General features: G+C 44.1%; 1 protein-coding gene across 4 annotated transcripts in view; it reads right to left on the bottom strand.

Moving 5' to 3' along the window:
- The window catches only part of sumf1 (sulfatase modifying factor 1), a 244552-nt gene that overhangs the window by 57007 nt on the left and 161586 nt on the right, over nucleotides 1–25959 (bottom strand). For all 4 annotated transcript variants that reach the window (XM_038810755.1, XM_038810753.1, XM_038810754.1 and 1 more), the window contains 2 exons: nucleotides 17939–18053; nucleotides 15950–16063 (listed from right to left, as the gene is read on the bottom strand). In XM_038810755.1, the coding sequence (XP_038666683.1) occupies nucleotides 15950–16063; nucleotides 17939–18053 (229 nt within the window). The remainder of the gene's footprint in view (nucleotides 1–15949; nucleotides 16064–17938; nucleotides 18054–25959) is intronic.

Raw genomic sequence — 25959 nt, forward strand, 5'->3', positions numbered from 1 at the left:
TCCCTAACTGCACTAGAGATGGTGGGGAGCCAACTTCTTGAACTGCTGCAGTCTATGTGGTTAAGGTACTTCCAAAGTTATGTCAGGGAGGGAGATCCGGGGGCAATAAAAGAATAGAAATGGAAGGGAACCTGCAGCTGACGGTCTTCCCATGCTGCCCTTAACCTTCTACGTAATAGATATCATGAATGTGGAAAAAGCCTTGGCAAGTTGCTGCAGTCATGATATACCGGTGGTGGACGGAGTGAATGTTTAAGGTGTGGGTGGGTTGTCAATACAGTGGGCTGCTTTGGTATGGATGGTGTTCATTTTCTTGTGTTCAAACTACACTCATCCAAGCAAGCGGAGAAATCTTTTGTCACACTCCGGGCTTGTGCGTTATAGATGGAGGAAAGGCTTTGGGGAGTTGGCAGGAGAGTTATTTACTGCAGAATACCAAGCCTTCGACCAGCTCCTAAAACCATAGAAAGGTTAAGGTGCAGAAAGAGGCCATTCAGTCTACAGTATTATGTAGCCACAGTATGTATTTGGCTGGCCCAATTAAGTTTCCAGTCAATGGTGAACCCCGGAAAGTTGATTCAATGATGGTAATGCCATTGAAGTTCAAGGAGACGCAATTGGATTTTGGTTTCCAGATTAAAATTCAGAAACCAAGACAAAGATCCAAAATCCTTCAAATAAATAAATTTCTCCTAATTTCAATCCTAAATGCCTGGCCCCTCATTCTGTGATTGTGATTTCTAGTTCTAGCCTCCCCAACCTGGAGGAAATTCTACTCCAATCTTATACATATCAATGTTTTGCATTTTTCCAGATATAGAACATAGAACAGTACAGCACAGAACAGGCCCTTCGGCCCTCGATGTTGTGCCGAGCAATGATCACCCTACTCAAACCCACATATCCACCCTATACCCGTAACCCAACAACCCCTCCCCCGTTAACCTTACCTTTTAGGACACTACGGGCAATTTAGCATGGCCAATCCACCTAACCCGCACATCTTCGGACTGTGGGAGGAAACCGGAGCACCCGGGGGAAACCCACGCACACACATTATAGATCTGCCCAATTTCTCTCCAGAACACAATCCCCTCATTCCAAGAATCAGTCAGACCCTTAGAAAATAGAGCGTATCCATAAAATTGCAGGAAAAAAATATTTTGGAAGTTGGCAGTCACTGGGGAAGCGGAGGAATTTTAACTTCTATTACTGGTCAAAATCCGGTAATACTCAGTCCATCTCCTGTTTTACACCCAACCAATTTTCTCTCCTTTTATTGTAATGGTAAACAAGATCAGACAGGTTGTAAAATGGGCAGCAAATCGACTGCTTTTCACCTGATTAAGAGTAAAATGCTCCCATAATTTATACAAGCATATGACTTAGGAGCAGGAGTAGGCATTTGGTCCCTCGTTCCTGCTCCGCCATTCAATAAGATTATGGGTGACCTGGTTATGGCCTCAACTTCACATTCAGCCTATCCCAGATACCCTTTCACTCCCTCGGTAGGCAAGCATCTATCTACCTCTGCCTTCAAAATATTTATTGATACAAATTATATTTCTACAGTACATATAAACAAACTATCAATACCAGGATGACAGAGTTTGCAACATCAAATTCTCTGTGTTTTGCCCAGATGGTGATAATGAACATCAGCACTCCTTTTAGCTTCAACTGGGGCACATGTTGAGATTAATGCCAAAAATATATACAACTTTGGGCCACATGTGAGCGGAAGGTAAATACTCACCTTGTGTACACACATTTCTATGCAAATTTGAAGTAAATGCGTGCTAATTTGGCTCGAATTAATGGCTTTTAAGATTCATTTGTGAGGTGTGGGCATCGTTGGCACATTTGCTGCCCATTCTTAATGTGATGAGCCACTTCCTTGAGTACAACTAAGAGGCTTACTAAGACTATTTCAGAGGGCAGTTACGAGTCAATCATTTAGCTGTGAACCAGCATCTCATATAGGCCAGATTGTGGAGGAATGAAAAGTTTCTGTTCAAAACAGTGGTAGTGAACCAGATGTTTTTTTTAATGACAATCCTGTTGTTTCATGGTTATCATTATAAATTTTAGCTTTTTATCTCTCGAGTATGATGCAGTTCACGAGTCATTGAGAATTGAATAATTTAGTGAACAATCAGTGAGGTTCTCAAGGTCATCAAAATGGGTGTTTGGTTACATCTGTTGCATTGCTCTACCGTTAACTGGAATGAAACCCTGCATTTTTTAATGCTCTTCATTGGCTTCAATGAAGTTTATATCATGGCTGCTAGATAAGAGTTTGGAAACAAAAGCAAGTGCAACCATTGGCTGACAATACAATGTTTCTGGCTTCCTACCCATTGTCCTCGAGCATCTCAGAATCAGCATAGTACGTAGTGACACAAGAGAATCAGACGGTTGACCCAGAGGCACAGAAACTTTCAATAGCCGCAGTTAGGACCACGGAATAAACGGGAAAGTGACAGCATGGATCCAAAATTGGCAGAGCGACAGGAAACAGAGAGCAGTGGTAAATGGCCGTTTTGCAGATTGGAGGAAGGTATACAGTTGGGGTCCCTCAGGAGTCAGTATTAGGAGCACTGCTTATTTGATCCGTAGTAATGACTGGAAATTTAGTCATGGTCAATGATGTTAGCAAATGACATTGAGCTCTGCGGGGGGAATGATGAGAACATGGCTGAACATCTGGAGAGCTAGAGGAAAGCATTGGAAATCAGGGGTATGAAAATCAGTCAACCAAAGACCCAATATATGGACCATCAGTTTAACTTTACGGAAGAGGATGCAAGTTAAGGTGTAAAGATTATAAGTGAAGGCTTGGGGAAAAAGTGAGTCGTTTCATGAAAATGAAGCATGGAATAGAAATTAAGCAACAGTTTCAACTCTGTTTGGAGTAATTGGAAGAAGTGCAGTGGAGTGTTATGACGAAAAAAAGCATTAGTAAAACTGAAAGGAAGAATCTAGATGATGGTTGAGAGACTGGCCTGGTTATATAGTGCAGAAACTCAGCAACATTGAGGGGAGGAACAACAGGATACTAATAAGACCTGATGCTGAGATGGATGTGTGGATTAACACGAAAGGGCAAGATCAGGAACCAGCACATCAACGAGTCAATGGCGATCATGGGAACATTGAAGAAAGTAGCCGAGAAGAGATTGAAAAGGTATGGCCATCTGTTGCAGAGTGAGAAGGGGCTTGTGGTGAAGGGAATGATGGAGATAGGACTGCCAAGAAGGAGAAGAGAAAGGCCTAAACCCACATGGAAAGGTGAGGGAGTGAGAAACTTAAATGTAGCAGGGAAAGGAAAGGAAAGGGTGACTGACAGAAAGAGATAGACAAGGGTCATTAACCAGCAATGTGGCGACTCCAAGTAAAATGGGAGAAGCCAAAAGATGATTATTGGCCTGGAACTGGGTGTGCAGGACATAATTTCAAAACTGTGAGATGACAAAAACGTGGAAGTGTTGTGAACTTGCGGAGGGTAGTGATAGCCTTCGAGAGGACATAGGCTTTTGGAATGGGCAGATACGTGGCAGATGAAATTTAATGCAGAGAAATGTAAAGTTCTTGTGCACGAATCATTGAAAGTGGCAAGGCAGGCTGAGAAAGCAGTTAATACGGCATATGATATTCTGGGGTTTACAAATAGAGGTGCGGGGTAAAAAGACAAGGATATTTTGGTGTGGAGAACTTTTATAAAATCTCGGTTTGGCCTCAGCTGGAGTAGTGTCGCCAATTCTGGACACTGGACTTCAGGAAGACCAAGAAAGCATTGGAGAAGATGCAGAAAAGATTGACAAAGAATGGTTCCTGGAGTGAGCAACTTTAGTTGCGTGGACAGATCTGCAAGACTGCAACTATTTCCCTTAGAGAGAAGGTTGAGAGGAGGTTTGATAGAGGTATTAAAATTCACAAGGAACTTTGACAGAGTAGTTAGGGAGATTCTATTCTTATTGATGGGAGGAATGAGAACCAGAGGACAGTGATTTAAAATAATTGCCAACAGGACCAAAGGTGACATGAGGGGAAACCTTTTCATGCAGTGAGTAGTTGGAATCCAGAATGCACGGCATGAACGTGTGATGGAGGTAGATTCAAAGCATCAAAAAGCAGATTAGATAAATAAATATCGGAGCATCAAAGATTGATGGAGCTGTGGGGAAAAGGAGAGTGAATAGTTGAGCAGAGTTGCTCTCACAGAAAGCTGGCACAGATGTGATGGGCCGAATTATCTTATGCACCAGAGCAGTTCTATGATTTACTACACTGTCACCAATCTGCATTTAACCAAACAAAAATAGTCGCTGAATATCACAGTGCTAAGAACTGTGGTTAACATGTAGGATACAAAACACTGACCTGTCACTTACAGCACTAAAAAACGATTTTGAAAGAGATCATTAGATGCAGTCAAAGCCATATCTCCTGGAATAACACAAGACAAGCTGGAATAAGTTAGTTCTCAGCACAGCTTGGATAAAGGGACAACTGTAATTGCAGCCATCACCGGAATCTCCATCTCACAGTGACATTAATTACAGTGAATCAGAAACTTTCCATTGATATTAGTGCTCTGTCACTCATAGGCTGCAGAGAGGGTTTGGGTGTAAAATTTGCTCAAGACAACACAAAGAACAGAATAAGAAGATAATCAGACACCCACTCCTGGTGGAAACGGAAGTTTCATTTGTCAAAAATACTCGTGGGCAAATTGAAGATGTTGAATCAATTCAGCTTCCCCAGTTTTATCTTTAAAAGAGGCATCTATTCTTTTCTGCCAGTCCATCCTTTTCACATCCACAGAGACCAGGACCCACCTCCGGCTACCTTTTACAGAAGGTACAGAAGTTTTGAGTATGCAAAAGAGATGTAACTCAGCCCATGATGTCAGTATTTGTGCTAGTTCCACATTAGAGCTGGAAACTGCAATTTTAATTGCCTGCAAATTCCCTTCACCTTTCATACTTTTCCTCATGTGCCTGACACCTTCTGCTGTTAAGGCTAAACATGCACCAAACACTTTTTTTTTGCTGGACTACAGGCTGTGTTGTATTGTACATAAGTTGAAATGTAGGGTCATGAAACCTGATTGAATCGGGAGTAGATGGAAAACAACTCATCAGCAGGGGAGCAAGGAAATGGAAATATTCTCAGGACACACAAGCAAAGATAGATATAATGGGCAGACCTTACCATCTCCTGCTCCCTGATGATCTTAGAAATCTCAACAACAGAGTTGATGAGGGTTTGAATTTTCCTTATACAAACTGTGTTTATGTCAGAAAGATTAAAATATTAGACTCTTTCCATACATTGCAGGGTTGCTCATGGAATCCTACAGCACAGAAGGAGCCTATTTGTTCCTTCTTGTTTTGTTGACCATTTGAAAGAGCTATTAATTACTTCCATCCCCTCACTATTTCCATAAAGCCCTACAAAATTTCACTTATCCAAGTATTTATCCAATTCCCTTTTGAAAGTTACTATGGAATCTGCTTTCACCACCCATTCATGCAATGCAATCCAAATCATGACAGCTCACTGAGTTAAAAAGAGAATCATTAGGCAGCTATTACATCTCCCCTTAACATTCTCTGCTTGCAGAAGAACAATCCTAACTTCTTTCGTCTCTCCACAGAACTGAAGCTCCCCCTCCTAGCATTGTAGGGCAGCAAGGTAGCATAGTGGTTAGCACAGTTGCTTCACAGCTCTAGGGTCCCAGGTTCAATTCCCGGCTTGGGTCACTGTCTGTGCGGAGTCTGCACATTCTTCCTGTGTCTGCCTGGGTTTCCTCCGGGCATTCCGATTTCCTCCCACAGTCAAAAGATGTGTGCGTTAGGTGGATTGGCCATGCTAAATTGCCCTTTGTGTCCAAAAAATGTTAATTGGGGGTTACTGGGCTACAGGGATAGGGTAGATATGTGGGCTTCAGTAGGCTGCTCTTTGTAAGGGCCGGTGCATACTCGATGGGCCGAATGGCCTCTTTCTGCACTGTAAATTCTATGATTCTATAATTCTTTTTTTTTTTTTATAAATTTAGTGTACCCAATCATTTTTCCAATTAAGGGGCAATTTAGAGTGGCCAATCCACCTAGCTTGCACATCTTTGGGTTGTGGGGGCGAAACCCACGCAAACACGGGGAGAATGTGCAAACTCCACACGGACAGTGACCCAGGGCCGGGATTCGAACCTGGGACCTCAGCGCCGTGAGGCCGCAGTGCTAACCCACTGAGCCACCGTGCTGCCCATGATTCTATAATTCTGGTAGATCTGCTCTGCACCTTCTCCAAGACCTTGACATCCTTTCCGGGGAAGTGCTTCTGAAAAATGATTCTATGGACCAGATTCAACATATACCCCAGGTGGATTTAGAAATTGTCCAATTTCAGCAATTCAAATGTTGCGCTTTTACCAATATGGCCACGAACCATTCTCCAGAGCTGGCAACGGTCTGGTTAGGCCATAAATATGGTAACCAAAAAAACATGGTGCCCTGAAAGGATGCAGGAATGGCATGTGCTTTGCCCCTTCCTAAAATTACAGTCCTGATTCTGGTGTCAGCAGTAGCTCAGTGGCAGCACTCTCGCCTCTCTGGCAGAAGATAGTAGGTGCAAATCTTACTCGTGACTAGAGCACATAATCTAACCCAAAAGATCACATGACACTACTCAAAGAGTTGGAAGATGCTCCTGTGTCCAGGTCAATATCTATCCTTCAACCATCATCTGGCTGTTTATTGCTTGCGCTATTGTGTACAAATTGCCTGTTGCGCTGCCTACATTATTGCAGTGTATAAATTACCAAAGAATCTTATTGACTGTACAGCCCTTTGGGACGTCCCTATGTTATGAAAGGCACTATCTAAATGCAAGTCCTTCTGCCTTATTTAAAATATGCAAGACATCAAAGTCTCATAAAGCTAAGCGGGGAATTGGATTAATTGGGATGGCTCATGCTCTTTTGACCATTTTACCAATTAAATTCAGTGTTGTGCAATTGCTCTATAATCAATAGATTTAAAAAGTGAATTTCTAGTGTTAATAAGGTAGAGGAAACCAAAACCTGATTTAAAAGCCTGTACATAAAGTAGGTTCTGACATCTGATCAACACAGCCAGATTTTACCTGCAACTTTGAATTTCTGCCCAAGATCAGATCATAATTCCATGCCATTAAATTTTATTTAGTTGACATGTATTAGGTTGAGATCCTTTGATCAGGGCAGAAACACATCTAAAGTTTTAGGTCAGGTGCCAAATTTAGAGCAACCTAATCCTGGACGCTATCAAATTCTGCAAAGAGCCCATCAGTCGCTGAGGCACTGAGACCTGCATTTATCTCTCAATGCTCCAAATAGGTAATCCTGAAACTAGGTCAAATATTACAGCAGGAATTAAGTCCATCAGTATTTTATCTTTTGGAATAAGCTGCAGTGTTGCTATCACCTTAAAACCTGACCATTGCTCCTCCACTGCTCAATAAAATTACTAATAGTACAGCAGGTTTGATCGTAGCTCTGTGTTCACAGCTGATCAAAGCCAGGGGAGCAGGGGAGGGACTGCAACCGGACATTGAGCTAGAAATGGTAAAATAAAACAACTAGGGCTCCCACTCGTCAATGATGGCTGCTCTAAGATGTACACGGACAGATGTTGAATGGGCTTTAGTGAAAATAATCCGCCAAATGGTCACGTAGCCTATAGATACAAAGTATGACCAATTAAGTGAAATAAGTATGGGAATGCTGGTCCCCAAGATCCATACTCAAAAAATCTGCACTCAATCTGCTGGGAAAGGGGAGAAGTGATTCATAGTGCTATTGCACTCACTGCTGGGTTTTTAAACAAATATCAGTGGTATCCATCCTCTTAATGAAAAATTAACAATTTTGCCGATAATGATTGACGTGCATTGATTTTAAAAATTATTATTCCATGGAATGTGGGCATTGCTGGCAAGGTCAGGGATGTTGCCCATCCCTACTTGATCTTGAATTATGGCTTCTTCGGCCATTTCTTCAGCAATCAGCCACATTTCTGCGGTCTGGAATCACATGTAGACCAGATCAGGAAAGGATGGCAGATTTCCCACTTTCAAAGGCCTCAGTGAACCAGATGGGTTTTTACAACAATTGAAGGTAGTTTCATGTTCACCGTTAGAGACTAGCTTTATATTGCACATGTTTTAACTGAATACAAGTGTAATTCAGCCAATTTTTCAAGTGTAAAACCTGCGATGCACGAGAATGCAGTCCACCGGCGGCACGGTACTCCCTTCAGTTGTGAGACAGCCTTTTATTATTGCAGGTGTTTCCCAGCACTTTGTTCGAGTTTAAATCAATAGCAAGGTACTGCTGAAGTGGCAAATATCAAAACAAAAAAACAGAACAGGCTAGGAATATTCAGCAGAGCAGGCAGCAGCTGTGGAGAAAGAAATTAAACACTGACATTTCACTGAAGAAGGGAAACATTAGATATGGCCAGTTGCACAAATTATTGGAAAAACCCTATATAGAGTGTCAACCAGTGTCTTGCACAAACACAGCTATAATTTTGTGCCCTGTACAACATGTTCAACAATGTTGGTTGCCTTTGAATCATGCCGGAGTTTGTTGTAAACTAATTGATACAGCCTGATTATTATGACTGACTAAAACTCCACTGTCATTGTATCGTGGTAGAAAGCAAATTGGTTTGACCTTGACCGCTTCTGATTTATGTTCCTGTGTAACGATGCACTGTGGTGCCAAATTTGAACAAGAATGAATATAAGGGAATTATGCAAGTGAAAACTCCTTGAAATAATGGAGACAAATTGGTAAACTTGCAAGCGAACAATGTTTTTGACTGGTGGTTGTGGCAGCTCATCTACTGTGATTAATAAGTATTAGAATGTATAAATGAATCTCATTGTATTCCACATGAGGAGGGAGAATAAAAACACTCTGCATCAACAACATGCTATAGTGGACGAAAGCTCCCTGTGGAGCATCAAGAAATGGGGCTACAAGCCAACAGCTTCTGTCGTTCCTTATCCGTACTGCACTTATGTTTCCTTTGTTTCAGTGTTCAATCTAGGTAGTTTTTTACAGTCCAAGGAAAGTCTTGTTCCCAAACAATGATGATGAGAAAGTTTCTGTTATCAGAATGCATTTCTGTGATGTGTCTAGTCGCTTTAATTTTGGTCACTGCTAACGAGCTCTCACCAGGCTGCAGGGAACACAGGTCATGGTCTGGTATGGTCACTTTCATTGTCGATTGCAAACCAAGTAGGAATGCATCTCGAAGACTGCTGACTCTGTCATGAAATCTATCAAATTAAAGTAATTTGATTGATTTTCAAGATATCTGTAATTTAAGATATCAAAGCAGCACGGTAGCACAGTGGTTAACACAGTTGCTTCACAGCTCCAGGGCCCCAGGTTCTATTCCGGCTTGGGTCACTGTCTGTGTGGAGTCTGCACATTCTCCCCGTGTCTGCGTGGGTTTCCTCCGGGTACTTCGGTTTCCTCCCACAGTCCAATGATGTGCAGGTTAGGTGGATTGGCCATGATAAATTGCCCTTAGTGTCCCCAAAAAAAGGTGAGATGGGGTTACGGGATAGGGTGGAGGTATGGGTATAGGATGGAGGTCTGGGCTTAGGTAGTGTGCTCTTTCCAAGGGTTGGTGCAGCCTTGATGGGCTAAATGGCCTCCTTTTGCACTGTAAATTCTATGATTCCTTTTGATTTCTATCAGATTAAATGCTGGGTAACATCCATTTATATTGTAATATAATAGTAACCCGTAACAATATTATAATCTGTAATATAATAATCTGTAATAGAATGTAACAGGTTTTACTTTAAAATTTCAGGCATTTTCTTTGACAGCTTGTCCAGTTTCTGAGACAAATATATTGGGCTGGATTCTCCAAAAATGTGGCTATGTCCCCACGTTTCACTCTTGACTTTCCTTAAGTCCTGTACGATTCCTGCAGGGAGCTGGTAGGGCGCCGGAGTGCTCCTCGCAACTTTGGCTGTGGATACGGGGCCCCGAATTTCCGGTCGGGTGTCCCGCATGCGCATGGTAATGAATGCAGCGGCCGAGCTGTGCGCGATGGCAGACGTGGCCCGTGGACTGTCACCCAAAATGTAGGGCCCCCCCGAGATCACACACGCCCGCTGATCCGTGCCACCTGATCGCTCCCCTGGCTGTCCATGAGGGCCCCCCCCGGTGATCGATCCCTCCGACCCTCACCATGCTGTCGGGAACTCGGCCAGTTTTGCGCAGAGAATTGCATGGGGGGCCCCTGTCAATGGCTCCCTAGCTGTGCTGCGTACATCTGCCTGCCCCTTTAAGTTAGCACGCATGAGCAGCCACAAATTAAAGGGCTCCAGTGTTTAAATGAATTGGCCGCACTCTAAATAAACAAAATAGTGTGCGTTGCTTCAAAAAACTCTTACACAGAACACAGAACAGTACAGCACAGAACAGGCCCTTAGGCCCTCGATGTTGTGCCGAGCAATGATCACCCTACTCAAACCCACGTATCCACCCTATACCCGTAACCCAACAACCCCCCCCCTTAACCTTACATTTTAGGACACTACGGGCAATTTAGCATGGCCAATCCACCTAACCCGCACATCTTTGGACTGTGGGAGGAAACCGGAGCACCCGGAGGAAACCCACGCACACACGGGGAGGACGTGCAGACTCCGCACAGACAGTGACCCAGCCGGGAATCGAACCTGGGACCCTGGAGCTGTGAAGCATTTATGCTAACCACCATGCTACCGTGCTTCCCCTTTATTAATAATCTAAACGATCAACTGAATTGGGTTAAAGTTATTCAATATGCATTTTTCATGGACTTTGCAAACTGATGTCGAAATGTTTACCACGAGCCAGCCAGGAGTCGAGCCTAGAATTTCCTGATCCGTAGTCAGGCGCGTAATCCATTGCGCCACTGGCCCACGGGGTTACACCAGTGGATAGTGATATTTCTCTACTAGGCTTCAGCGGCATCGGTCCCGATTTCCTCGTAAACGGCCATTCTCCGCTCCCGTGCCGAACGCGGTTCCGGCGCGGGGCTGCAGAGAATCAAACCCCGATTTCCTTGTTTCTGGTCAAACCTTAGAGCAGTAGTTCCCAACAGTGTGCCATGAAGACACCCCCCCACCACCCCCCCACTCCCTCCCGGCTAGGACAGAGACACACATGCATTGTTTAGATGTGGTCAGGCCCATGCACCTGACCAATGGGACTTGGAGCTGAAGCTGAATGTGTATGTACAAAAAGCGAAAACTCAAAAAGGACGTAAAAACCCTGGATGAAGCGAACAAAATAGGGAGAAGGGACAGGGAGAAGTTAAAAATGAAGTTCCCAGTAAGGGAAGAAGACACAGAAAATATGAGGAGTGCCTCAAATTTCTTTATATTACAGATGTGTGCCTTGACATAGAAAAGGTTGGGAGCAATGCCCGAGAGGTTACTTATCTTAGTCTTTACATGTGAGATATTTCTCAGGCGATTGTGAAAGGGTTGGATATCCATTGGATGCAACAAAACCCCACTTGTACATTATATTAAAGATATTGATGCAGGTCAAACACTGCAGGGTGAGGGCAGCACAGTGGCGCAAGGAGAGCACAGTGGTGCAAGGGCAACATGGTGGCGCAGTGCGTTAGCCCTGTTCCCTCACAGCGCCGGGAGCCCAGGTTCGATCCTGGCTCTGGGTCACTGCCCGTGTGGAGTTTGCACATTCTCCCCGTGTTTGCACCCACAACCCAAAGATGTGCAAGATAGGTGGATTAACTACGCTAAATTGCCCCTTAACTGGAAAAAATGAATTGGGTACTCTAAATTTATAAAAAAAACAATGCAGGGTGAATTATTTTTCACTGAGGGAGGTGTACATCGCTGCAACCTGCTGTACTGTACAAGCTAATGTTATTTTGAATAAACCAGTTCTGTAAGTTAGAGATAAAATTGGCATGGGTGAAATTTTGTCAAATTTCCAGTTAGTTCATACCTGCATCGCTTCAGATCAGTGCAGAAATTAAATCTTCCAGTCCTATGTGTGCCTCATTTAAATTCACATAAGTTTGGTACAAACAATTTAAGTGCCCATTTTCAGGTCCAATTAGGCATCTCTTTAATACACATGCGAAACTATGAACCATATGTAGAGGGCAATTTATTTCAGGAAGCAGCAGATCCGACCTATCCCGCTTTACATGCCATCTATGCCTGCAAGTGTTGGAATACTGGATGAAATCGAGCAAACTAGCAGATGAACTAGTTTACCATCCTAAAAGCCACAATGCAAACTAAGGGCAACTCAGTCCATTCTTGCGCCAGCACACATTGCAGAGAAAACAACTACACTGCTCCTTCCTCAGGTGAAAGAGTGCTCCGAAAGCTAGTGTTTGAAACGAACATGTTGGACTTTAACCTGGTGTTGTAAGACTTCTTACTGTGCTCACCCCAGTCCAACGGCGGCATCTCCACATCACACATTCACAGATATCAGCAGCGACCAGAAGGGGCACTGTTCAGGAGTGAAGTGAACCTCCAGACAAGAGAGAGGGAAGAAAATACAAGTCGCCATCTTACAAGCTAACAGAGCTGTACAGCAACCTGAAAGTCTCCACATTGAATGTGTATTGGCCTGCCCCTTTAAGTTACCACACATGAGCGGCCACGCAAAAAAAACTTAAAGGGCTCCTGTGTTTAAATGAATTGGCCGCGCTGCTCCAAAAAACTCTTACACCAGTGGATAGTGATATTTCTCTACTAGGCTTTTCTTTTTTGGCTTAATTGCCATTATCTCTATAAAGCCATGTAGAATGATTTCCTTAATATCAGACACTAAATATTGTCAAATTTCTTTTCAAATTTAGTGTTGCCAATTCATTTTTTCCAATTAAGGGGCAATTTAGCGTGGCCAATCCACCTACCCTGCACATCTTTGGGTAATGGGGGCGAAACCCACGCAAACACAGGGAGAATGTGCAAACTCCACACGGACAGTGACCCAGAGCCGGGATCGAACCTGGGACCTCAGCGCCATGAGGCAGCAGGGCTAACCCACTGCGCCACCATGCTGCCCTAAATATTGTGAAATTAATGTACATGACTATTTCCAGCCTGGTTTTTTCCAAAAAAAACCCAACAGCAATCACCATCTTCTTACACTGCTAGTAAAACGCAGCTTTTTAAGATCGAGGGAATATTTTTCAGCCCCCTTTCAATGCTTAAAGCCGTTGTCAGTATATATAGGTCACTTGCTAACATCAAGGAATTTATTTCAGCGTCGGTCCTGGACTAAGCACCAATCCTGAACAGTGGAAAAGGCTCTTATTAATCATTTATTTCAATTGTTAGGTGTAACTCTGGACACTAAAATTAACAATTCAAATTGTCTTCACATGCTTCATTTACACAGATGAATAGTTCATTTATAGAATGAAGGTTGCCCATAATAACTGCTTTAATAGTACAAGGATGCAGTCACTCCAGCCACAGCCGACATAATTAGATGGTCAGGTACCTATTCTTCTCTACCTTGGGAATTGCATTAGTATGGCTGAGATTCTAAATTGGGCCCCAGCATCTGCGTGGTTCTTTAAATGGATCAAAACAGAAGAGGATAAAACAATTTGAGCTCTCTGCTTCCTCTGAATCAAATCAATATACTTCATTCATTATCGGCCAAAAAACCCCAGGATCAGAAATTTTCAATCCTCCAAGACTTCTGAGATTTAGGAAGCACGAAATATGAGCCCAGAAAGACAATGTATTGCCTGGATTTTCTGAGCAAGACTGCTAGAATCCATGAAAATCAGAATGATTACAGCACAGGTGGTCGCCATTTGGCCCGTCATGACTGTGCCAGCTCTCTGTAAGAGCATCCTGTCATCTTGTATCCTTTTTGCTTCAGGCATCTAGTCCGGATTATACCACACTCTCAGATAGAGGTCACTACCCAGAATTTGGTTACCCTGATCAGCACACTGATTCTATTTACCATTTAAAACTAAACTAGATCATCTGACCAATTATTCACTTGTTTTGTTATTTGAGATAGCGTGCACAGAATTGCCCCACTCTTGCCTATATAACAGCGACTTCACTGAAAAACATGAATTCTTTGGTAATAAAGTGTGTCCTAAGGAATCGATTACATGCTATATGGGGGTAATTTTTCTTTCTTTCTAAACTGCTGTTATACAGGCTGCTCGCCAAGGAGGCTAAGATTAAAATATGCACTGAAAATAACATAAAGGGTTAATTATTGTTTACTGCTGTACCTGTACTTTTCAGTCTCAACCAGGACATTTGTTTTGTGAATTGTGTAGTATAGAATGCTGAGAAAGTGCACAAAAGCCAGGATTTTCCAGCCCCGCCATCTACCGGGGTCTTCTGATCCTGCTAAAAGTCAATAGACTTTTGGCAGGCTGGCCACATCTCCTGCGGCTGGGCTGGAAAATCCAGGCCGAAGTCTTCCATCATTCGCACCGTTGGATTCCCTACACTTTCCGCACCCAAGATTTTTTTTCAATGCTCAGGCACATGAAATGCCTGAGCAATATCCACATGGTCCCAGCTGACAGCAGCCAGAGAGATGAGGATATCAGGCTTTGATGTGTAAATAGAACATCCTCGTTCAAATGAGTTGTTTGTGGCTTTGTGTTCGTGGAAGGATTATTCAACCTGAACTGCCACAGTCTGAAACGTTTCTGCAAAAACCTTTCAATTAACTAACACGGTATTATTCTCATTCACTTGTAAATAAAGCTGCCACTGCATCAAAGTAGCGACTTGTTAAACTAATGTTGCTCATTCCAAACACCTTCTCCCAATCTGTGCTCTCAGAAAGCATTAGACTATGCCCATACACTACCCAGGTCATCCCAGGATGGTGCCTGTAGGATTTCTGGGATGTATCTATGTGCCAAGTCGAGGCGCAGTAAAATCACTGCTATGTTTTGCTTTTCTAAACATGTCAAATTCATTGTTTGCACTTCAGTGCTTTAAAGCTAGGTTAAAAAACAATCTCTCTCCCAAAGGTTTCGGGATACGTGTACTGTGGAACCAAGCTGAACAAGGCAAAATGTTCCCACAGTCTGTGTTAAATTGGCTAATCCAATTCAGAGCAACAGGGGCACAATGCTTAGTCTTTGTGCCTTGGGTTCCTGAATGACGGTTGGTAGAAGGTGATGCGGCAGAACCAGTCTTATGTAAATGCTCTTGTTTTTGTTTCCACACCATACATCATACACAGGCGGGTCACATAATTCAGGCACAAAAGCAACAAGTCCTCATCTCCTCCAAAGCATAGCAAACAACCGAGGTGAATTCCTAGACTTTAAATTAAGGAAAGTTCTGTAGAAAAGCACAGCAAGGTCAAAGGTCCAGTGACCTAAGGGTATATTCATTCAACTCGTCAGTGGTTGATCTTAGGTCTGAACCAGCAGAAAACAAGTCTGTACCCAACTGACCATAAGTAGCAACGGTCATTGAGAATTTTGAAATATGTTGACTGTTTTGCACAGTTTCAGTAACTGATGCAAAGGCATTGACTTTATAAATTAAGAGAAGTAAATATAGTCCACAGGTCACAAGTAAATCCTCCATGCTAACAACGTTTGGTACACATTAGCAAAGAGTTCAGTTGAACATCCCCATGAGCAGTATTTGTGATCACATATAAGAACACATTTCCAATGCCAACTGTTTGCCACACAGATTGGAAAGTTGTGGGCCTGGTGCATGCCAATATTTGACCCAGTACCAGTGATCAGGAAACCATGGGAGACATGGCCTCAATTTTACGACATGTCCCTTTATCAGCAGCACAGGCTAAGAAAACTAGTTATGCGACTCTCACAAGTCATGGGCCATTCTATCACTGTCACAGCTCAACGATTGCACTACTTACAGGATTCTCTAGCTCATCAGTGGTGTGGTGCACTGTCCACCAATCAGACGTCCATTCCCAGGCATTCCCAACCATGTTGAAGAGACCATAACCATTAGCAGGAAAGGCAGTGACCTGAGAGATGGGGAGAGGAGGAACACATGGTGACTGTTGTTAGGGGCTTTTAGCAATGATATGTCATGTCCTCATCAAGTTAACACTAATTCATTCTAACACAACAAATCTCAAAGCCTTAAGCAAATAGTTATCTGAATATATTAACACTGTTGAACTAAAAATAAGTAAAAATAAACACCCCAGGCGGGGTTTTCAGAACAACTCACTGTGAAACAGGGCGGCTCGCCATTGGGAGGATTTTCTGGTCCTGCTATTGTCAATGGGCTTCCTGTTGAATGCACCCCTCGCCTCCAAAATATCCCACTGGCATAAACGGCCAGAAAATCCCCACCCATATCTCAACGACCACAGATCAGGAGCAACAGTCCAGATTTAACACTTCACATTTATTCCTTTCGTTGTCAAAAATGCCTCAAATCTTCAATTAGTGAAACCACTGAATATTGCCACTCATGTACTTTAACTATGGAAAATGTATAAATATTAAATAAATATGACAACATATAACAAAACCCTGAAAACCCAACCTCTAGCTCCCCTTCCTTTCCTTTCCAGCCCTCCTCCAAGCCACAGATTGACTCAGTTGACCGGTTCTGTACACTCCAAACTGGGTGACTACCCTTCTCTGTAAGGAAATGTCTTATGCCAACTCTGCACATTCATTTGATCAGAAAGGAAGGACTGGAAACCTGCTGCGTGGGGAATTGATCTGTGATTATATATCTGCACTGGAGCATCGATATCTTGGTTTCTCCAAGAGTAGTCTGTTGAAAAATTATTATTCGGCCAATCTCCTGCCTCCCACTCTTGAAGGCACTGACTCATTCTGTGGAAAACACTTGGATGTAAACAGTCACCTCAGCAGAAACATCAAGGAAAACTAAACAGGAGAAATCATGTGTCTGCAACAGAATCTTCATGATCAACTGTCCAATAACTTAAATTAATGAAAAATTGTACAGGATCCGCTATGGATCTATAAACCTCCCAGAAATCATTTCTTTAGGTAGATGGCATATTTACAACCAAACACAAAGGAGAAAAATATGTCCCCATCCCATGTATCACATTGCCCAAGTATTTAGTCAACATGTGTAAGCACGGGTAGTTAGACTTAGAAGGTTATTGATCATGAGGGGTACCAAAGCAGTAAATTTTACAGTCATACCACTCAAACTTTGTCCTATAATTTTTCCCTTAAGTTTGTAATGTCCAAAAGAAAATCCAAACAAAATGGAATAAAATACTTATTTCATAAATAATGTGATTAAATTTATCCGGTGAATTCTCTTCTGTGTCGGGATTGGAGGGCAAGGGTACAAGGGCTGTGCAGGTTGTTTGAAGGGAAAGAAATCATGGGAGTAAAGGGGTGTTTGACGGTGAAGGTATAGGGGAAAAAGAGGAATGAGTCGTAGGCGAGACCTTATGTGTTTGGAACAGGTGGGTGCTGAGGCACCTGCTGAAGGCCTCAGTATCCTCACAATCACCACCCAAAATGCAACCAGCATCCGCTGGAACCTGCGTTTTGCACCTTTCCTTCTTACCCATCACCTCACACCTGAGGAGGAAGACAAAGCATGAAGTGAATGACGAGAGAGTGGGAGCAAAGAGAGTGAAAGATAAAAGAAAAAAGGAGACAAAGAGGCTGAAAAAGGCAGAGGGGGAGAGAAACAGCATTACAAAGAACTCAGAGATAGGTTTTTAAAAAAAGAATGCAACATCATGGTTGGCAATCCATCAACAGTTTTGACACAGTATGCACTTCCTATTACACTTCAGCACATCCTTTCACTCACTTGGAGCAATGCCACAGGAGGCTGATCAATATGCAACGAACATTGAGAGTGAATGACCCTGGAAACAGGCACTTACAGGGGCAGTGCTGGCGTATCCATCATCTGCTGTGTTATGGTGTGGGAAGTCTCCCTGCCAGATGTTCATGTAGTGCTGGCCCTTTGGTTGTAACTTGTTCCCCCATGGGAAGATTCTGCGAGAGTGAGAGAGTTGATGCCACAGTCAGTAATGTATATCTTCTGATGTCAAGTTTAGCAACCAGGCTAAACAGTACGCCCTAGTACACATGAATAATTTCTCTCTCTCCATCACCATAACTTGTTTAACTTATATTACACTGGGTTAAACATCACTAAAACAGACAGACTATGGTGCATAGCCAGCGGCAATCTCAAAGAACTCTCACCAGATTCACTAAGGACGGTTACCAGGAAGATTGTTAGATAAGGGATTTCCACCGGCAGCATTAAGCAAAGCATGAAGCTTTGAGTCAGTGACACAAGGACAGCTCTTGTGCAAAATAAAAGCACTTTTGACTTGGGGCTTTGTCTTCACGATAAAAGGCTCCCTTGATCATTTTAAGTAGACAGTGAATACTAATAACGTTAGCTGCAAATATCTGTCCTATGCTTCCTTCCTCTATCCCCTTCATCCACATCATGTTAAAAGCAAAGATCATTCTTCCCCAGGAGCTCTGGACTGTGAATTATTTTAGCTCTTCTCCAGCCTTCGTTCCTCATACTTTTAAGCCTCAACTTTCTTCCTAATTTATGACATGTTTTCATAGTCTCTTTGATGATGGCACAATCTGCACTGAGGGCCTGAGCTTTGCTTTCTCAAAATCATACAAAATAAAAATACATTGGATTAAGTTCAAATGCACTGTTCTTTATTCCTGAGGCAAGTACATAGGGTCCCTGTCATACATGCCCAAATCGACAAAGGACGAACATAACTGAGATTAGCACGGTGAGTGTTGTACAATTGGACTGATGAACACCAGATGTGGGCCTGTTGTTTGTGTGCGTATTTGTGATTATTTCAGCTGCACACTGACACAAAGAATGCAAATGGAAATGACTCTTTAGTACTGTGTTTCAGAATCAGGCGATTAAATCTAATCACTTCTTCAGGCCCACTTAAGGTTCGTACAAACATAGAATGTGTTATCCACCAATTTAGTGTATCTACGACCACCCTGACCTATACCGACCACATGTTGCAATTGGGTGTTATTGTTATAGTACTGTACAAATTCAACAGCACCAACTTAACTCCTGTATGTTTAAAGCTTTCACCTCAAGCCGAGTGGGTATTCAGCAACATCCAAGACTGTACCTTGATATCTGAAAGGGTGTTATCAGCTGGTTACATTTCTCGTCAATGTACAAGGATTTGACACACACGCAAAACATCATCAGATGTCTTTGTTTCAATCTGCTCGTACCACAGTCTCAATGCAAGGATCCAAAGGAAAATGTTAGTCCCAGGCATAGAGAAAACTGTTGAGGACACAGGTCTGAACAATCGAGGTGATTACTAATGAGGCACAAAGAAAGTCCTGTATTTTAAGTGTTTACACAAAAATCAAGGCTGACACTCGGATGCAGTATTGAGGAGCAGCTGTACTGTTGCAGGTGCTGCTTTTCAAATTTGATGTTGAACTGAGGTCCGGTCCGCCGTCACATGTGGATGTAAAAGATCCCATGTCACTATTTCGAAGAAGAACAGGTGAGTTAACGCCCACCTCCTGGCCAATGTTTATCCCTCAATTGACAATTACATATTTTCTGGCCATTATCGCATTGCTCTTTGTGGGGGTTTGCTGCGTGTAAATTGGCTGCTGCGTTTCATACATTGCAACATTTCATAAAAAGTATTTCATTAGCCGAATGGTGCTTTGGGACGTCCATTGGCCACAAAACGTGCTATATAAATGCAGTTTTTAATATTGTATAGTTCCAGTCATAACCCCAGGATGCCCCAATACAGCCAATGAAGTACTTCTGAAGTGCAAACTAGGAAACATGGCAACTTGTGTAGAGCAAACTCCCACAATGTGATCATAAACAGATAAACTATTTTACGGATGCTGGCTGATTAAATAATATTGGTCAGGGCACCAAGGATATGTCTCCTGCACTTCAAAGTAGTGCCTTTGCCGGGGGTTTGAGCTTATTCAAAAGATGGCACCTTTGACAGTGCAGCACTTCCAGAGCACTGTATTGAGAGAATCAGCTAGGTTTTGTGCCAAAGTCTTCAAATCAGTATTTGAACTAACATCCTTTTGATTCAGGAGGAAAATATTGCAATTTGCAACTCTCCTTCAAAAGCAGGCTTCAAAAGGTATCAGGGTAGTCTTCAGGCTAGACGAGTCTGATGATCATATCGTCGGGCAGTATGTATTTTCTTTTTGTATACTGTTTCTTTAGGACCAAAGTGGGTTGCAGGGTATTTTGAAAGAAGGTTAATTAATTTCCTGATCATAACATCAATCGAATCCAAGAAATGTCCATGGGACCTGGGGTTGCCAAGGGAATGAACAGCTAAGAAGTAAAGGATAAATAGAAAGGTAATTGCAGTGGAGCTGGGCCAGCCTGTATTTTCTGTTTGGCTGTTCAGAGCACACAGGGACTTTGCGTAAAGAGGAAACAAATAAGGTTCTCGCCAAATAAAACAGATTTCCTCGTGTTGAATGGGATTTCTGAGAATGGGGAAGAGACTGTGCAAGGGAAGGTGGTAGGAAAACTATTGCAAACATGAGAGACAGAATTAAATCTTCACGTGGAGAGGCAAGGATTAATCTGGGATAGTTAGCATGGTTTTGTCAGGGGGGCGATCATATTTAACAAATTGAATTGAATGTTTTGAGGAGGTGATGAGGTATGCAGATGAGGGCAGTGCAGGTGATGTAGTCTACATGAGCTTCAGTAGGTCTTTTGACAAGGTCTCACACGGGAGACTAATCAAAACGTTAAGAGCCCATGGGATCAAGGGCAATTTGGATCCAAAATTGGCTGAGTGGCAGGATGCAGAGAGTGGTGGTCGAAGGTTGTTTTTGTGACTGGAAGCCCGTGTCTAGTGTTCTGTTTTCTGCTTTTGTTCTGTACATTAATGACCTGGACTTGAATGTGGGGGGTATGATCGCTAAGTTGTAGATGGTACAAAAATTGGGCTGAGGTAAATAGCGAGAGGAGAGCCTTAGAAGACAGGACAATTATAGATAGGCTGTTCAGATGGGCAGAACAACGGTAAATGGAATTTAACCCTGACAAGTGTGAGGTGATGCATTTTGGAATGACGAACAACGCAAAGGAACACACGGTGAAGGTTGGATGCTTGGCTGTACAGAGGACCAGAGGGTCCTTGGGGTGCACATCCAAAGAACTCTGAAGGCAGCAAGACAGGTAGATAAAGTTGGCTAAGAAGGCATATGGGATACTTGCCTTTATTAGCTGAGGCATAGAATAGAAGATCAGTCCAAAGATGTGCAGGTTAGGTGATTCGGTCATGCTAAACTGCCACTTAGTGTACAAAGATGTGCAGGTTAGGTGGGGCTACGGGAATAGGGCTAGGGAATGGACTGAGGTAGGTTGCTCTTTCAGAGGGTTGATGCAGACTCAATGGGCCGAATGGCCTCCTTCTGCACTGTAGGAATCCTGTGGTTCTAAGAACATGGAGGTTATGAAGGACCTGCATAAAATGCTTATTAGGCCATGGTGATATTACTATGTGCAGTTTTGGTTGCCACACTATGGGAAAGATGTGATTGCATTTTGAGAAAGTGAAGAGGCTGTCGGGGGTGGGGGGGGGGGGGGGGGGGGGGGGGGGGCGCGGGGGGGGCCACGAGATTGAGGTGTACAAAATTATGAGAGACATAAATAGGGTAGATATGAATGAATCTATTTCCTCGGTTGAGGGATCAATAACCAGGGGGAATACATTTAATGTTAGGGGCAGGAGATTTAGAGGGGATTGGAGGGAAAACTTTCACCCAGCGGGTGGTGGGAATCTGCAACTCACGGCTTGAAAGGGTGGCACAAGAGGAAACCCTCATGACATTTAAGAGGCATTTAGATGAGCACTTGAAGCTCAATAGCATACAAAGCTACGGACCAAGAGCTGGTGTATGGGATTCGAACGGATAGGTGCTTGATGGCTGGCCCAGATACGGTGGGCCATAGGCCCCTTGCTGGCTGTAAAACTCTACGACGCTGTGTGTTATACAGTTAGAAAGAGCAGAAAACAGGAAGGGCAATGGATTATGGTTTGAACAAGGCCCACTGCCACTGTTTGAGTTGTCAAAGCCCACCATACCATTTAAATGAGTCAGAGAAGGGAGTCTTTGGAGACTCTGCGCTTACAGGACTGTCGTGACCTGAATCAGAGGTGGTTTGAAGATTTACACCTTGTCGGTGGTCATCATGTCCATGGACTTTAAATGGAATACTGGTGATTGTGACTCAAGGACCAAAATAATTGAGTGGAAAGGGACGGGTGCTACATAGCAGAGGCCAAGATGGAAAGACTTTGTATGGCACCTGGTCCCACATTTGTGTGGGAAGTAAAGCAAGTGTTTGCAACAACATGAGGTATCTTTGGCGTATCGACTATTTAAAATTAAATTTATTTTTCATGAAATGTCCCTTTTGTAATGAACTCCAATTGGGTTTATTGGATGGCCAATTGGAGTATGAGCTCCCTCAATTATAGCTCATTGAGGGGCCCCATATAATCACCTGTGTAGGCTTTGTGAGCAGTCTTAAGTTGACTGGACTGCTAGCAGCACTGTTTGTAGCTGCTCCTGTAATATCGTTATTGTAAATAAATATTGGTGTGGTGATGGAACTCCTGCCTCCCGTGGATTACTACAGTGGCGACGAGGTAAACTACGAATTTTGCGGAGAGCAGCTGCCGCACTCGGAGGGTAAGCCTTGCCATTTTTAAAATGACGTTTTTTGGAAGGTTAGAGGCATTCGACCCGGCTATTGAGGACTGGTCCCAGTATGTAGAGAGAATGTGTTACTTCTTCCGGGCAAATGATATACTGACGGACGAAAGGAGACGGCTTATCCTGCTGTCGGCGTGCGGACCCTCCGCTTTCGCCATTATACGTAGTCTGACTTATCCCGATGCGCCGGACACGAAAACTTTCCAAGAAGTAACGGAATTGGTGAAAGAGCACTACGACCCAAAACCACCCCTCATTTTGCGTAGGTACAGATTCTACACAGCGAAGCGGGAAGACAGGGAGTCTTTCACGAATTTCTTGACCCGCCTGAGAAGGCTGGCGGAAAAATGTGAGTTCGGCCCGACGCTAAATGCAATGCTTCGGGACCGGCTAGTGTGTGGTATAAACGACCTCACAATACAGAAACGCCTGTTGGCGGAAACGGAGCTAGACTGCAGGCAGGCGTTACAGCTCGCACTGTCCCTAGAAAAGGCAGCAAGTGGGGCGCAGGAACAACAGGGCATGCCAATGGAGGTAGATACCTGTGAGAGGGATTACCACAACGGGTCCTGCTACCAGATAGCCGCTCTCAGGAAAATCCTGAGGAAGAGAGGGAAAAAGGAAAACCCCAGAACTGCCCCCAAGTCTGCCAGGACTAACTGGAGACAGAGGGAAGTACCAGCTGAGGCTCCCCCAACAGAGAAGGACCGTTTCTGGCACCAGACTGAGTGGGGTAACAACGACAGAAACCCTAGAAGGAGGTGGCAAAAGAGGAATAGCAGGTGGGGACGCAGGGAAGTACACAACCTAGACGCCCCATCCTCCTCCGAAGGGGAACAATTATATAATATTACAACGAAGAAAGCAGAACCCATTAGGATTACCCCACGGGTGAACGGGCAGCCGACATTAATGGAAATAGACACGGGTGCGGCCGTATCAGTAATGGGAGTGGCAGCATTTAGAAAAATCAAAGATGGACTCCAGCCACTAACCCTAACAAAAACATCAGCTAGAATCCAACGCTGGGCGTTGCTACTGGCGGCATATAGATACGTTCTGGAGCACAGACCGGGAACGCGAGTAGCACATGCAGATGCTTTGAGCAGACTTCCCCTCCCGGACACTGCGCCGCAAATACCAAAAGTAGAGGAGACAGTAATGACTCTAAATTTTTTGGATACCCTACCAGTAGACGCACAACATATTCAATTGTAGATGCAAAAAGACCCAGTTTTAGCCAAGATGAAGCATTTACTGCTAACAGGAGAACTGGAAAGACCAGTGGAGCCCCAGATGCACCCATACTGGAGCAGAAGGGACCAAATAACCGTAGAAGACGGCATCCTATTATGGGGAGCCCGGGTAATAGTCCCAGCTCAGGGCCGTCAGGCAATCTTAACTGAGTTACATCACGGACACCTTGGGGTGTCTACAATGAAGGTGCTAGCTCGAAGCTACGTTTGGTGGCCAGGTTTGGACACAGACATAGCAGCCTTGGTACGTCGGTGCCAGGAGTGCCAAAAGGGGCAAAGAGTGCCACCAGCGGCGCCATTGCACCCGTGGGAATGGCCAGGCAGACTATGGACCCGCCTGCATATAGACCACGCCGGCCCTTTCATGGGCTCAATGTTTTTGGTGATAGTGGACGCCCATTCCAAATGGTTGGACGTCCACCGGGTAAACACGGCAAGCACAGCATCGGCAATTGAAAAGCTCAGGGCCTCGTTTGCAACACATGGACTTCCGGAGGTATTGGTGTCGGACAACGGAACGGCATTCACAAGTGGGGAATTTGGAAAATTCCTGAAGGAAAACGGAGTCCGTCCCATCAAAACGGCCCCTAACCATCCAGCGACCAACGGCCTGGCAGAGAGAGCAGTCCAGACACTTAAAGCGGGACTCAAGAAGCAGCCGACAGAGTCAATAGACACAAAGCTCTCCCGCTGGCTGTTTGATTACAGGGCCACACCGCATTCCACAATGGGCATACCGCCAGCTGAACTCTTAATGGGAAGGCGGCTGCGAACGAGGCTGGGTCGGGGAAAGTGGAGAAACAACAGGAGGCCCAACACAGGGGGCATGATAATAGTCGGCAGCAGAGACATTTCCAGGTGGGGGCACCGGTTTGGGTTAAGAATTATGGGAATGGACCAACGTGGGTCAAAGGCATGGTGGAGTCCCAAACAGGGCCCATATCCTATGAGGTTTCAATAGGAGGTAAGGTGCTGAAGAAACACCTAGACCAAATAAGGGCAGCGGAACCACACCTGGAGGCAGGCGAAGCAGGACCGCCTCAAGCTGGGATAGCCCAGACGGAAAGGATACCCACACCCCAGCCCCGAGCAATTTCTCCAGACCCCGTCATCCAGTCGTTAGAGTCGGAGATGGACACACTCAACGAGGCCGCCACGCCACCTCTCCCCGAGGAGGAGGAAGAACAACTTCCAAGGAGGTCGTCAAGGAAAAGACGAGCACCTATAAGGTACACGCCGCCCACTTCGGAGAACGACCCGGCGGACGACACAGAGGTGACAGACCCAGATATGAGGAGCAGGAAGAAGCTCCGAGGAATGCCAGCTGGCAGGAATTCCTCGGACCTTGGGGGGGAGGGGTGTAATGAACTTCAGTTGGCTTTATTGGTTGGCCAATTGGAGTATGAGCTCCCTCAATGATAGCTCATTGAGGGGGCCCATATAATCACCTGTGTAGGCTTTGTGAGCAGTCTTAAGTTGACTGGACTGCTAGCAGCACTGTTTGTAGCTGCTCCTGTAATATCGTTATTGTAAATAAATATTGGTGTGGTGACAGAACTCCTGCCTCCCGTGGATTACTACACCTTTCATGATAAATAATGTTTCAATTATGTTGACTTTTGTTGGTTTGTTACAGTAAAAGTGAAATCTTGTCCATCGGTTTCCTTTCCAATGGCTTTCTGGGGATTTCTGGCTTTTTAAAGTTATTGGTCGCCACAGGAATCATAAGATGAGCAATTTACACAACTAACAGAGTTCTGATGAAAGCTTAGACCGAAACGTTAACTCTGTTCCTCTCTATTCCCACAGATGCTGTACTGTTCTATGTTCTATGTTGCCAGTCCTGCTGAGTACTTCCAGTATTTTCTGTTTTTATAACAAATTGCTGGTCT

This window comes from Scyliorhinus canicula, chromosome 11, assembly GCF_902713615.1.
Source record: "Scyliorhinus canicula chromosome 11, sScyCan1.1, whole genome shotgun sequence".
Lineage (NCBI taxonomy): Eukaryota > Metazoa > Chordata > Chondrichthyes > Carcharhiniformes > Scyliorhinidae > Scyliorhinus > Scyliorhinus canicula.